The sequence below is a fragment of the Papio anubis genome, chromosome 3, assembly GCF_008728515.1.
Source record: "Papio anubis isolate 15944 chromosome 3, Panubis1.0, whole genome shotgun sequence".
NCBI lineage: Eukaryota > Metazoa > Chordata > Mammalia > Primates > Cercopithecidae > Papio > Papio anubis.
This window is the reverse complement of record NC_044978.1, coordinates 160,319,635-160,333,923: the sequence shown is the minus strand read 5'-3', so window position 1 is coordinate 160,333,923 and position 14,289 is coordinate 160,319,635. Positions and strand designations below refer to the sequence as shown.

At 36.4% G+C, this 14,289-nt stretch overlaps 1 protein-coding gene across 8 annotated transcripts in view; it reads left to right on the top strand.

Moving 5' to 3' along the window:
- RBPJ (recombination signal binding protein for immunoglobulin kappa J region) overlaps window positions 1-13,572 on the top strand; it is a 268,573-nt gene extending 255,001 nt beyond the window's left edge. For 7 of the 8 annotated variants that reach the window (XM_017958624.3, XM_021938343.2, XM_017958623.2 and 4 more), the window contains 6 exons: window positions 3,009-3,146; window positions 3,298-3,410; window positions 7,387-7,527; window positions 8,555-8,710; window positions 9,069-9,172; window positions 9,342-13,572. In XM_017958624.3, coding sequence (XP_017814113.1) covers window positions 3,009-3,146; window positions 3,298-3,410; window positions 7,387-7,527; window positions 8,555-8,710; window positions 9,069-9,172; window positions 9,342-9,657 — 968 coding nt within the window. In that variant the 3' untranslated portion in view covers window positions 9,658-13,572. The remainder of the gene's footprint in view (window positions 1-3,008; window positions 3,147-3,297; window positions 3,411-7,386; window positions 7,528-8,554; window positions 8,711-9,068; window positions 9,173-9,341) is intronic. The other variant, XM_021938344.1, reaches the window with a different exon arrangement.
- Window positions 13,573-14,289: the final 717 nt, after the last annotated feature.

Genomic DNA, 14,289 nt, shown 5'->3' with positions numbered 1-14,289 from the left:
TGCAACCTCCACCTCCCAGGTTCAACCAATCCTCCCTGCCTCAGCCTCCTGAGTAGCTGGGATTACAGGTGCCCACCATCATGCCCAACTGATTTTGTATTTTTTAGTAGAGATGAGGTTTCACCATGTTGGCCAGGCTGGTCTTGAACTCCTGACCTCAGGTGATCCACCCACCTCAGCCTCCCAGAGTGTTGGCATTATAGGCGTGAGCTACCACCCCTGGCTGAGACTTTCAAATTTATATAAAAGGGAGAAACCAGCTACCCAGCCTCAACAGGTTTTATCATTCTGTTTCATTATCTCCATCACCACCAACACCTCTTTGTCTTCTAATTGCTGAAGTATTTTAATGTAAATCTTACCCTATCCTTTCAACCAAAATTTCTGCAATAATGACTAATACATGCCTTTTTTTTTTTTTTGAAACATCGTTATACCTAACAGTTGACAGCAGCTCTTCAGTGTCATCTAATATCCTATTTCATGTACAGATTTATCAGATTGACCCAGAATGTCTTTTTATAGTTTTTTTGCTTTGTTTTGTTTTACAGTGGTTTGTTCAAACACGGGTTCAGACAAGGTCTACACATTTTAGTCTGTAATAGTTTCTTCTCACCCTGTCACACCTTTGTTTTCCTTCTGTGTCATTTATTTGTTGAAGAAACTGGATCATTTTTCTGTTGTGGAATTCCATATTCTGGATTTGGCTGATTACATGTTTCTCTGTTTCTCTCATTTTCCATGAACTGGTGGTTAGACATAAAGACTTTCAGAACTAGTTGGTAAAATATACATTCATTTCCTTCGGAAGTCATAATATTTGATTATCCCCTTTTTTTTTCATGTTAGGATTGATTATAGTAGTTCAGCTGTCGTTAGTCTATTCTACCCATAAAGTTCCTCAGCAAACTTTAACCTAATGGTTTTAATAGCCATTGATGATGTTTAAATCCATTTCATTAAATGCTGCAAAGAGGTAATATTCTAATTTTTTAAATTCATAACTTCTGCATTTGTTAGCTGGAGTTTTTTCTACAAAGAGGAACTTTGCCATATCAGCTATTTGCTTCAATTGTAGTATGTAATGAAAAGGTAGGATTAGTTGCTTGTTTACTCATTTGCAGAACAATGATAACATTCCTTGAAAGAGACCAGTGGGGTTTTAGAGTTTTTGTTTTGTTTGCTTTCTTTTCATTTTGTTTTATTATGAGCTCATGGGTTTTTTTTTTTTTTTTTTTTTTTTTGTATTGGTTATATTTTAGTCCACTCAGTCCACTAATATCACTTAGTTTTTATTATGGAAAAATTTCTAACACACTCAAGTAGACAGAATTGCATCATAAAATGAAACCTCTTATGTTCATTCTCTAACTTCAACAGTGATCTTAAATTCAACCAACCTTATCTTCATCTATACCTGTACTCCAGGCCCACTTTCTTCTGCCCCTATTTTAGTTTGATGGATATCCAATCAATGTTCAAATGTAAAATGGTCTAAAGTGTTATTTTAAAAATCAGTGCTTGAATCAAAATTCAAATCTACCACATAGTACAGTTTATAGTGTGACATGTCCTTGAGTATAATCTATGAACACCCCCCCCCCCCCCCCCCCCTCCCCCCCCCCCCGCCCCGCGCCACACACACACCAACTCTTGCAATTTATTTAAGTAAGTTGAGACATTTGGCCACTAGAGATTTCCACATACTGGATTTTGCTAATTTCATTTATTTGGTGTAGTTTAATGTATTTTCTGTAAATTGGCAGAGTCAAAAAGAAATAGAGCATGGGCACTAGTTGGAAAGACAGATTTCATTCAGTACTATTGCAACAGGGGAAAATATAACCAAGTTCCATTTCAGAATACAACAAAGACAAGTGGGGATGAAGCATAGTGAGAGGGTCAATGGATGGAAACTTACTAAAAGGAGACATCAAAGGTAGAAGGTTTCTTTCTGACCTAACTTAGGATTTGTGCTAAAGGCAGGCCAAGATGATCATAGATCCAGAGTGGGGGATAATTTAGGAGGATTCTTGCTACAGCTGAGCTAAACAGACTGATGACAGGGCTCAAGGACGAATACTGGTTGAATGCTCGGAGCAGCCTGCTTAAAAGTTTGGTCAAGGAGAGAATCTTTAGTCTAGAATCTTGATCAGATTTAAGTTTGTTGTCCTTTGTTTCTTGTTTTCTTGCTGGAAAGCAAAACCCACTTCAAAGGTGGTGGTGTGTTCTCCTGTACTAGGAGGTATATTATGTTTGTATTCAGGCTATTTGCATTTCAAATTACATGGTTTTATATAACTGCTTTAACTTTGTGTTTGTACTGAATATTAGTTTCTTGATGACAGAGAACATATTTCACTTTCAGAATATTTTTCTGCTTACATAGATTTATTTCCAAGAAATTTCATACGGTACTTTAAGGTATTTAGAAGAAAGTAGAATTTTCTAAAATCACAGTATGCAGAGGCATTTACCATCAACTCTGATAAACATCCTTCTAGTCCGTTTTCTATGCATGTATTCTGTGTAATTGGATGAAAACTCATATTAAAAATGTGTACATTTGCCTAGTGGAACCACAGCGTACAGAGTATTTTATAGTCTGCTTTTCCATTCAGTGATATTCCAGGAAAATATTTTCTTACCAGTATATTTAGATACACATCCTTTAAATAGGTCATCATTTAAATTTTTACGGTCTAACATTCATTATTTTAAAAGTAAGTTTTTCTGTAATAATCAGCACCACATTAAACATACTGTGTAGCTTTCACTTTAAAATTATTTTTATGGACATTTGATATCATTAGCTTGACATTATTAGTAACAGTTACCTTGACTTCTTTTTTTGGTGTCATCTATACTGTCTTGGAAAGTGAAAATATTTGTCAAACTGTTAAATGATAAGAAAGAATAATTATACACTGCCAAGCAGAATTTCCTCTTTTGCTCCCTCCCCACCTTTTGCTCCAATCACATAAATAAGAGCTCTTTTTTCTTTGCAGTATGCATTGCCTCAGGAACAAAGGTGGCTCTGTTTAATCGACTACGATCCCAGACAGTTAGTACCAGATACTTGCATGTAGAAGGAGGTAATTTTCATGCCAGTTCACAGCAGTGGGGAGCATTTTTTATTCATCTCTGTGAGTATAAAAATGTGCAATGAATGTTTTTAGTGTGAAATCGTTAAATTCTTTTGATGAGATATATGGATATATTAAGTTTTGTCATTTGCCTAATCATAAAATGAATTCAAAAAGGTAACAATTTGATTTCTTTTTCCACCTACTGTAGTGGATGATGATGAATCAGAAGGAGAAGAATTCACAGTCCGAGATGGCTACATCCATTATGGACAAACAGTCAAACTTGTGTGCTCAGTTACTGGCATGGCACTACCAAGATTGGTATGGCTCTACTTTTGCTTTAGTGATAATGTGAAGTAAAAATTAATTCTTTAAACAGGAAAGTCACAACATTCAAATGGAAAAACACACCTCAATTTTATGCTTTTTAATTTTAAAAGATGTGTTAGTAATCAGAGCTGTTTATAATTGACAGTTATACTGTACCTTATTTCAGAAATGCTTTAAGGTAATTAGCCAGTTTTTACAAGTACGTTCTTAATGATTTTTTCTTAAATGATTTCCAATATATTTTGGTGGCAATTTCGTTTTTAGCTGTTTATCTGAAGATGTTCAGTAGAGGGCACTATAAATTACATTTGTTTTCTTTACTAATTCAGATAATGTATTCATTTTTTTGTGGTACCTGCCATATCCCAATGTAGGACCAAGTTTTCATAAAGAAGAAATTCTTATTTCTTTTAAAATATAAGCATAATTTTTGTTAGCTTACTGTCTCACAAGAAGATAGATTTATTAAAACTTAAATAAAATTGGTGTTTCTAACTTTGGGAGAGGGGCATAGGATTTAGGGCTTTTGTTCAATAGAAGACATTGAAACTCAGCCACGCATGGTGGCTCATACCTGCAATCCCAGCACTTCAACAGGTGAAGGCAGGAGAAGGAGAGGTGAGTAGCCCTGGCATCACTTGAGCTCAGGAGTTCGAGACTAGCCCTGGCAACATGGTCAGACCTTGTCTTTACCCCGCACCGCCACCCCCACCCCAAAAAAAAATTTAGCCAGGCGTGGTGGTGCACACCTGTAGTCTCAAGCAGAAGTGGGAGGATCACTTGAGCTTGGGAGGTCCTGGCTACAGTGAGCAGTGATCGTACCACTGGACTTTAGCCTGGGCAACAGAGTGAGATCCTATCTCAACAACCACTAAAAAGGAGATCTTAAACTGTAAAAACTGCTTTTGTTAGTTAAATGAAAACAAAAGTGCTCTATAGTGCCACCCCCTCCCAATTTTCCCTCTCCTTTTCTGAAACAATACAATTTATTTATATTCAAGATGAAGGGGATTTATGAGTAAGTTTCATTCAAGGTCAAACTGAAGAGGTTGGGTGAGTAGAAGAACATTTAGTATTAATATTCCTAAACATGCCTTCTATTTATCTTTTTGGTGCAATATTCCACTGGCTTTTATTTTCTGGGGCCATTTCAGCAGAGGCCGGGTTGATCTACAATTTTCTAAGCCAGTGATTCATTTCTGTGTTACTGTTTTTTTTTTTTTGCCCTCTGTCATGATTGTACAAGGTGATTTTATTTCCCATGTCAATGCAATAAGCTAAAGACATGAAGTATAGTAATAGTAATCTGTAAAGCTTTGCAGTTGAGACAAATTGTAATAAAAAGGGTAACATTAGGGAATGAAGGGCATGAAAAACAGAGCAGGAGACAGAAGCAAGCACAAGATCTGAACCAGCATTTATTCATTTTTTTCTCTTCTCATTCATTTTCTCTGTTCCAAGGATGATGTTTGTTTGCTTTAGTGTTAAATGCTTGTACTGCAGAAGCACAATTTAGGAGGATGATTCTGATCCCCAATAATTTATAATACAAACCACTTAGAAGACAGACCCAAATTTAAAACAGTGTTTTCATTTATAGTTGTTTGTAAAGTACCAGTAGTCTGCCTTACTTGAAAGTCGTCATTAATTGAAGTTTTTACACTCAAAACTGTATGGCTTTATATTAAAATGTTGCAATAAAACATTAACTTACTAGAAAAAGTTGCAGTACCATTATTAAGATGCTGATAAATAAATCTTTCTAGGGGTTTCATGACTGAGGAATTCTGACACGCAAAGTCGAGTGCCTCTCCTCATGGAGTTTACATTTTGGTAGGGTGATAAGCCAAATACCCATGTAAAGGATTTATGTAGTGATGAGAAGACAAAACAAGATAATAAAAGGATAGAGAATTGGAAGAGCGCTTAGAGAGGTCAGGGAAGTCTTTTTGAAGGCGCAGTATTTGAAGAGACCAGAATGAAGTCAAAGAACTGCCAACTGAGGGAGGAGCATTTCAGGCAAACAGAACAAGTACAGAACTGAAGGCAGGGGATGTGTGATGACTAGTAAAGAAACCAATGGAGCTGGAGCGGAGGGAGGAGAGGTCAAGTGGCAAGAACTGAAGCTGTAAGATTAGTACTAGGCAAGATCTTGTAGGATCCCTCTCTGTATCTAGGGTTAGGACTTCATATTATCTCCCTATGTTAGAAGGCCACTGGAGGGTTTTAAACATAACGGCCCATTTTTGTTTAGAAGCATACGTCTGGCTGCTGGATGAAGAAGAGAGCATAGTGATGTGGCCGTGGAAGCAGAGAGACAGGTGCTTGGATTATTGTCGTAATTGAGGCAGGAGTTGATAGTATCTTAGACCCAGGATCATAGTAGTAAGGTGTTGAGGGGTGACAGATTAGTTTGAAAGTGGACCTGACGGAATTTGCTGGGAGATTGGATGGTTGGATATGAGAAAAAGCAAGGCATTAAGGATAACTCAAGGTTTTTGGATTGAGTGAATGTTGGTGCCATTTATTGATCTAGATGAGTTGGGGAAGGATCAAGTTTAGGAGGAAATCAAAAAATCTATTTTTGATATGGTAAGCTTGAGATGCCTGTTAGACATCATAAGTGGAAATGTTGAATAGGTAGTTAAGTGTACATACAAGTTGAATGCAGGAGAGAAGATAAGTCTGGAGATAATTAATTTAGGAGTTGTCAACCTTTAAATTTTAAACAGTATAGATTATAAAGAGCGGAAAAGAGGGCTGAGAACTCGCCTCTGGGCACTCTAAAGGTCAGTTGGAGCAGGTGTGGTTCTGAAGGCAAAATGTGTTAAGAGCTTCTGAGAAAATGAACTAAAATGTGGACAGAAAAGTGTCATGAGATACATCTGTCTGGAAATCCTTGGTGGCTTTGAAAAGCAGTTGTAGTGGAGTCTTTGAGATAAAAGGGGAGAGACTGTAGGAGATTAGACAGTGAGGAAGAGGCATTTGCAGAGAAACAGGTAGTGAGAGGGAGGGACAGGCATGTAGTCAGGGTTTTCTTTACTTTTGATTTTGAGATGAGCGATAGTTATGTTTGTATGTTGTTGGAAGTGATGGATAGAAAAGGAAACTAAGAGTAAAAGTTCTGTGTCCAATCTTGCTCTTCATCATCATCATCTCCTTAGCCATTAATTCTAGGTGTCAAGTGTCATATAGGGTTTGATAGTATTATCTTTCAGATATTCATGTGTTTTGTGGACTAGTTGGATTATAAGATTTAGAGATCATTTGGACAGGCAGCCAGCCCTGGGATCAGGACATATTCTGGTCCTTCAGCTACTAAACTGGTAATTTTTAGCAATTTATCTGACCTTTCTAAGCCCATTTTGTAATCTATAAAATGAGTTTAATTTTGTTATGTTTTTAAATACGTAAGTTTTGGATAATGGATATAAGATGTTTGCACTGACAGTAGCCTTCTAGAGATTTTTCCGTTTGATGTTGGAATATTTGTCATTTTATGCATATTATTGGAAAATATCATCAGAACTTGCTATTCAAAATATGGTCTGTAGGCCAGCAGTATTAACATCGCCTGGGATTTTGTTAGAAATGCAGAATATCAGGCCCAACAAGGGTCCTGCTAGATGAGAACCTGTGTTTTTCACAAGAACCCCAGCTCATTTCAGTGCGCATTAATGTTTGAAAAGTACTGACCTAGAAAACAAGTGCCTGCCTGCCTGATTTTTTTTTTTTTAGATGTTCAGGGAAGAGGGTAACAATTTCTATATTCTGACCTGCTTGCAATCTAAAAGTGTTTTTTATTCCTAGTCCTTTTGTTTGTGAATGTTTTTATATATGTAGGCATATGACAAATAACTGATGTATTATTATACAGTATATAACTTCTATGTACTTTTGATGTTGTACACAAGGAAAATCCTTTCCATGTATTGATGACCTTTTATTTCTTAATTGTCAAATATAGATAATTAGGAAAGTTGATAAGCAGACCGCATTATTGGATGCAGATGATCCTGTGTCACAACTCCATAAATGTGCATTTTACCTTAAGGATACAGAAAGAATGTACTTGTGCCTTTCTCAAGAAAGAATAATTCAATTTCAGGTATGTTTTTAAATTACTGGTGAAATCTAAAATATACAAACTGTGAGGTTAGCATCTTGCAAAAATATGAAATTTTCATTTGCTATTAATTATATACAAATACATGAAGCTATACACAGATAGGGATCTCAGGTATGAGCATCCTTAACACACAATCCTCAGACATGCAAGCAATCCTTCCTCAAGGAAGAACTCAAAATTACGAAAACGTTCTCAGAGAAAAAGTTAACATCTAGTTCTAGGGTTCTTAATTGAAGAACAAAGAGCCCCTCAGGATATCCAAAAATAGATTTTCAGTGCTCATTGAATCTTCTGAAATTGTGTGCAAACATTGTATAGACGAAGCATTTTTCTGGGTGAAGGCTCAAAATCTCATCAGATTTACATCGTGGTTTCCCAAGATAGTAATGATGACATGCTTTAAAAGCTAATGTTTTACATTTACTCAGAAGGCTTTCATGAGGTTATGACATGGGCAGATGATTTAATAAGATAGTCACAGTTTCATGTGAAACTCCTTTCCAGAGAGATGGCCACACCCACACTGATGGGCATGCTGAGTCCCTGGTCTAGGTGTGTTAAGGAAGGGGTAGGTGCTTTGTCTTCCCATCTTGATTCCCTCCTATGGAACGTGCATAAGCTTCTAGCTGTTGCCTAAGCATGAGGACCCCCATTCTCTTTCTTAGGAGTTCCCGAAGAGTTTTAAACAGCCATTTACATCACAGATATTGATCTGCTATTAATGAAATTTGTACCTGCATTCGTGTACTCATGGTTGCTCTGAAAGTTATTATTATTTAATATGTCACTGAAATAGTTTGTATTATAAGAAAAACTGCTGTCTGTGGGGTTTCTGTATTAGTATTCTGTTTGTGTTTATGTAGGGATGGGCAAAGTACCATGCTTTAGAAAGTTTATAAGTTTTTACTGAATTCTCTTAACTCTTGTCTGAGTTAAGAGATGCAAACTGTATAAAACTGTATGCAAACTGTATAAAACTTAGTTTCTAAACTTCTTTCTTTATTAGGCCACTCCATGTCCAAAAGAACCAAATAAAGAGATGATAAATGATGGCGCTTCCTGGACAATCATTAGCACAGATAAGGCAGAGTATACATTTTACGAGGGAATGGGCCCTGTCCTTGCCCCAGTCACACCTGTGCCTGTCGTAGAGAGCCTTCAGGTGAGACTGCCTAGTCTAAGTTGGCCTTTAGCTCTTTGCAGCTACTCTCAGCTATGACTTGGCATCATTTCATTTCATGGGAGTTTTGATTTTTCTCCAATTGTGTGATTTGGGGATTTTTATATTCACCATTTGTTGATTTTTAAAAAAACAAAATTAGGAGGAGCGTATTTGCCAGAAAATTTAAATTTAAATAAACTTGTGTGTTATCTTGAAATGTTTTTAGCTAGCTTTGTAATAAAAAACATTTTAATTGCCCTTTTTTTTAAACAAATGGAAGTTGAATGAGAATCTAATTTGTGTACTTTAATGAAAAATGAAAAGTTTTCTCAGTGTTGTGATTTTCTATGAATTGCAGTTGAATGGCGGTGGGGACGTAGCAATGCTTGAACTTACAGGACAGAATTTCACTCCAAATTTACGAGTGTGGTTTGGGGATGTAGAAGCTGAAACTATGTACAGGTACTTGATAAAACTTTTTACATCATCCAGAGGTTGTGAGGGGTGTGGGTACAGGAGATTCTTTCCTGGCATTGATTGTAATGTATTAAACAACCTTGTCTTAAGTCTCATTTTTAACATGTACTTTGCTTTTTAAAGTGCTTTTAAGTGATTTATATTTCCTCCTCAGGTGTGGAGAGAGTATGCTCTGTGTCGTCCCAGACATTTCTGCATTCCGAGAAGGTTGGAGATGGGTCCGGCAACCAGTCCAGGTTCCAGTAACTTTGGTCCGAAATGATGGAATCATTTATTCCACCAGCCTTACCTTTACCTACACACCAGAACCAGGGCCGCGGCCACATTGCAGTGCAGCAGGAGCAATCCTTCGAGCCAATTCAAGCCAGGTGCCCCCTAATGAATCAAACACAAACAGCGAGGGAAGTTACACAAACGCCAGCACAAATTCAACCAGTGTCACATCATCTACAGCCACAGTGGTATCCTAACTACCGTCTTTTTGCTAGGACTTAAACTGACTTGAGTGTGGCAAAAAGTCAAAAAAGGAGAAAAAATGAACAATCTTTTGTGGTTTCTTAGGAACTTTTCATACCAGGTGATACTATTCAAAAACCCCGTTATCTCTCTGCAAGTGCTGATTTGAAATGCAGAAGCCACAGTTTAAAAAAAAAAAAAAAAAAAAAAAAAAGTCAAAATGTACAAACTATTGGAAATCAAGTTTTTCAGCTGTTTGATTGGTTGGTTGGTTGGTTTTTGTTTGGTTTTGTTTAAATGGGCAAGAAGTAAATAATGTGGCTGGAATACAAGTTGAACAAACTAGAAGACACAAATCTAACACAGTTTTTATGGACCAAGGAACTTGTATATTGTATAAGCTTTAGTAAAAGGTACATTTTCACCATACCTTTTTTTATATCACGGTATTATAGTACACCTTGTTACCAAATAGGTTGTTCTCTTCCCCACTTACCTTTGAGCTTTTGCTCTAAAATACATTCAGGTTCCAAGCCTGACCATGCTTGTTTAATCTAATTGTCATACTCTTCCAGGTTTTTTTTTTGGTCTAGGCTGGAACTTTTTTCTTTTATTTTCAGCTGAAGTCTTATGACTTTTCGTGAGTCAAAATTGTTTGGATTTCAGCAAGTCAAATCTTGTAAAGGCCTATGTATTTTTTTTTAAGATTATATGAAGTCTGTGCAAAAGCTTTAAAAAAAAAATGCCTCTGCCTTGCCTGCAATACATGCAATGTATGTTAACTTAGTCTCTCTTCTCAGACACTGTTGGTAGTAATTTCTGTGTGTTCCTTTTTTTTTTTTTTTAAATGGACTTATAGTGGTTATCCAAGAGGTTCTAACATTCACATGCAATTTGGTGTGGCCATTTAGCTATTAATGAGTTAATGGCACAGAACATGTTGATATTTGAAGTGTTTTCTCCCCTTTTCCCATAACGTAAATACATAATGTGTGTTCCAGGATTTGTTCAGGTTTTTCCCCCCTCCTAATCTTGTACATAACTTGTATTATGTGTAAGTTAAACATTTTATTTTGAACTTGGAATGTTCCCAGTGATTTCATTCAGCAGGGTATTTTCTGCCTTGTTGGCAAGTGACAAAAAATATGGGAAGTATTTGCTACCAGTTGGTAGATGGTGCCCTTATGGTAGAATGAGGAAAATGTCAGCAAAAGCATGTTTTATTATCTTTACTTTTTTGGGGGGGTGTTGAAGGGGGTAGCTAGCCAGAACATCATTGTAATCTTAAAACATAAGATGCTTTTATTAGATGATCAACTAAAATAGCTGGAAGACAGTACTTTAGAAACAGATAGTTGTAAGATTATAAAATGCAAATGTAACTTATGTTTTCATTTTTTTCTCTGCCTTTTTTGTTTGTTTTCTCTTTTCCAGTACTGAGCATCTCCACAAACATCTCCTAACTCAGAAAATGTTTCTTTTCTTTTCAGTTGAGATTTGGTTGCATTCAGGGTTGTATGTTGGCCTTGCATGCTAAACCCGCCAGTTTTACCTTGCTTTCATTCCTGAACTTTGGTTATGCTTTTGTTTGGTTTCTTCGAAATTGCAGCAGACTCATTGGGCTACATTTAGTACAGGAATCACATATGTAATGTTATACAACACAGTCTAGTAATACAATCATCCCTGTTAGAGTAAAAACTACCTCTAGATTGTGGTAAGCTTTTACTGTCCCATAAAACAGGAGCCACAGTACCTTATGAATGCAAAACTGTAACTTCCTACAGTGTTTCCCTACAGAACATTGTCTTTCTGGTGTCCTGGGCTGTTTTGAAAAAGTTTCCATTAATAGACTTTTTAGAAATTATTATTAGTAGCATTTTTTTTTTCAGCTTCGCTGTCTTCATCACTCACTCTATGCTCAGACTATGCCACTGTAAATATTCTTCCTAACATCTTTAAATCGCCTTTTCCTCAGTTTTCAAGGGGAAAGTCATTTGTAAAGCACGTTAGGTGATTAAATCAGTTATTGCAGTTTTCTCTTACTGCAAGCCTTTTTAATCACCCCCAGGCTGCATTTTATTCTGTATCGCCTTTTTTCTTCAAATCTGCTCCAGTCACTCACATCTCTCTTATAAGCTAATCCTGCCTCACACCTTAAATCTGTTTCAGTGATCAAGGGCAGAACTCATTGTGGCCTTATCTTTCTTTGTTCTAACTGTTCACCGTCTCTTTCTTACAGACCGCTTATTTCTGAGTAATAGTTATTCCTCTCTGTGGAGTCATGGCAGGAGTCATTACACAGTGCTTTTGTTCAGAGCATGGACATGTTTCTAGTGCTGCTTTGCTTTAACGGCCACAAGTTTCCTCCACTTCCTAGGTTTGGTATTTAGTTAAGGAATCATATTAAATTAACCAATAACAAAAGAGATACTTTTGAAGAACAAACTATTCCTTACCCATTTTTGTAGCTCAAAAATAATTTTTCAAGTTCATGACTTTGTTAAAATGAACTTGTGCTTTTTTAACAAACGTTTGTTTTATTTTTATTGTTTCTTTCCATAAGATAATTGAAATATTATACTGTAAACCCTTTTCTCTCTCTCTCTCCCTCTCTCTTTTTTTGAAAAGTCCAAGAATCTACTTTTACAGGCATTTTTCCCCACCTATTTTTGGCCATTCTTATACCACAGACTAAAAAGTGAAACGATTTGTCCATTGTAGCTTTTTGTTTATCAGTGGTTTTTTTGTCAGCTGCTTAAATTTTTTCTTTCATGGTTTTGTGAATCATTTTCAGTATGATAATTTATAGGAACCTTGTCCTCTGGTTATAGTAGACTGTGTCCCCTCCTCCAGTGATGGCATTATTAGACATGCTGATCATTTACCCGCAGAAAGACTCTCTTCTTAGAATGGTGAGTGCTTCAGTTATAGTATGTTTGAATTTTTAAAAATTCTGTTTTAGAAATGTATCTTATGCTTTCATGACTTTATGCAATTTCTAAACATACACATAGAAGCTGAGTCTCTGATCCAATATGTTTTTATTTGTTCCATTTAATTTATCACATAGATTGAGAAGGCAAGCTAAAAGCTTTAAAAATGCCCTTTATATTTTGAGTGATTTCAGAGTTGAACACTAGTATGCTATCTAAATTTGCTGCTCATTTCTTTAAACTGTGGCAATTAAAGGCATTCTTATACATGACTTAATCGTGAAATGTTTGTCACTTTTACTGCACAGACTTACCTGCAATCATAACTGGTTAGTTTTTTTTGTTTTGTTGTTTTTAATGGAACTGGTACCATCTGTGCTTTCACAAAAAACTTCCAATGCCATTTTTGAGAACTAACCTAACTAGTCATGCTAACCAGAAAATCCACTGGGGAGGAGGTTCCTTTTGAAACAAAATGCTGTTCAGTTAGTAACCAAGTTACTTTGATTTCAAAAGCAGCTGTGTTTCTGATGAGTACTGAACAAATGTGTGTAATTTTCTGTGCCAGACTTACACTTTGTTTTCAAGCACTGCAATGTGGGATGGATGGTTAGAAACAATAATATATTAGGGTTTCTGTTTAACCCTTTCAGGACTGAACTGTATCTCCTTTTGTTAATTTCCCCGTGTCGTGATAAATGTTTGCCAGCATTCAGTACTGTGTTGGTCCAGATGTAGGTTTATATGCTCATTTTTAGCTTATTTCTTGTACCTTGCAGCATGCTCTACGCATTCAGTCCTTAAGGGGTTTATCTTACAAACTGTGCGCCTGTAAGGTTTATTAGCAATAAGATAGAAAATCGAGCAAGTTTATACCATAATTTTGTAGAAAAAAAAGAATCTGCTCAGTTCCATATTTCATCCATGAAAAACTTGCAATATGAGCAGTTTCAAGGAATAAATAAAAAGGAAATGTAAACCATTGTAAAAGTCTTCTGTCGAATGTGCCTGATGCATGTATTATCGTCTTTGATTTCAGAATACTTCATAAAGATAAAATTAAATTCTATATTATAGTTGGTGTATTTACAATCTTACCATGTATATCACATCAAAGTGATAGCTCTACTAATTTAATTTCCATGTCAATGTTTTTAACTATGTAGTGCTTTAAAGAGATTTTTTTTCCCCCATGTAAATGGTGAAATGGGCTTTGTCACTCAAGGGGCATCTCTCGAATCAGAATCATTTAAAGCTGATTTCAACAAAATTGGAGAATATTATTTAGCAATAACTTGCTTTTCCAATATAAGATGGTCATTTTGTCTGGTATAGGAAGGAACACATAATAGTTTGTCTTTCGGGGGATGGGGAAGGGGGGTCCTAGAAGTGGGGATAGTATTCTTTAATATGAAACAAAGGTAAATGGGGAAGTTACATAAGGTTTTTTTTTTGTTTGTTTTTGTTTTTGTTTTTTTGGACAGAGTCTTGCTCTGTCGCCCCTGAGCTGGAGTGCAGTGGCACAGTGTTGGCTCACCGCAACCTCTGCCTCCCGAGTTCAAGTGATTCTTCTGCCTCAACCACCCCAGGAGGTGGGATTACAGGCATGCGTCACTGCAGCTGGCTAATTTTTGTATTTTTAGTAGAGACAGGGTTTCACCATGTTGACCAGGCTAGTCTTGAACTCCTGACCTCAGGTGATCCGCCTGC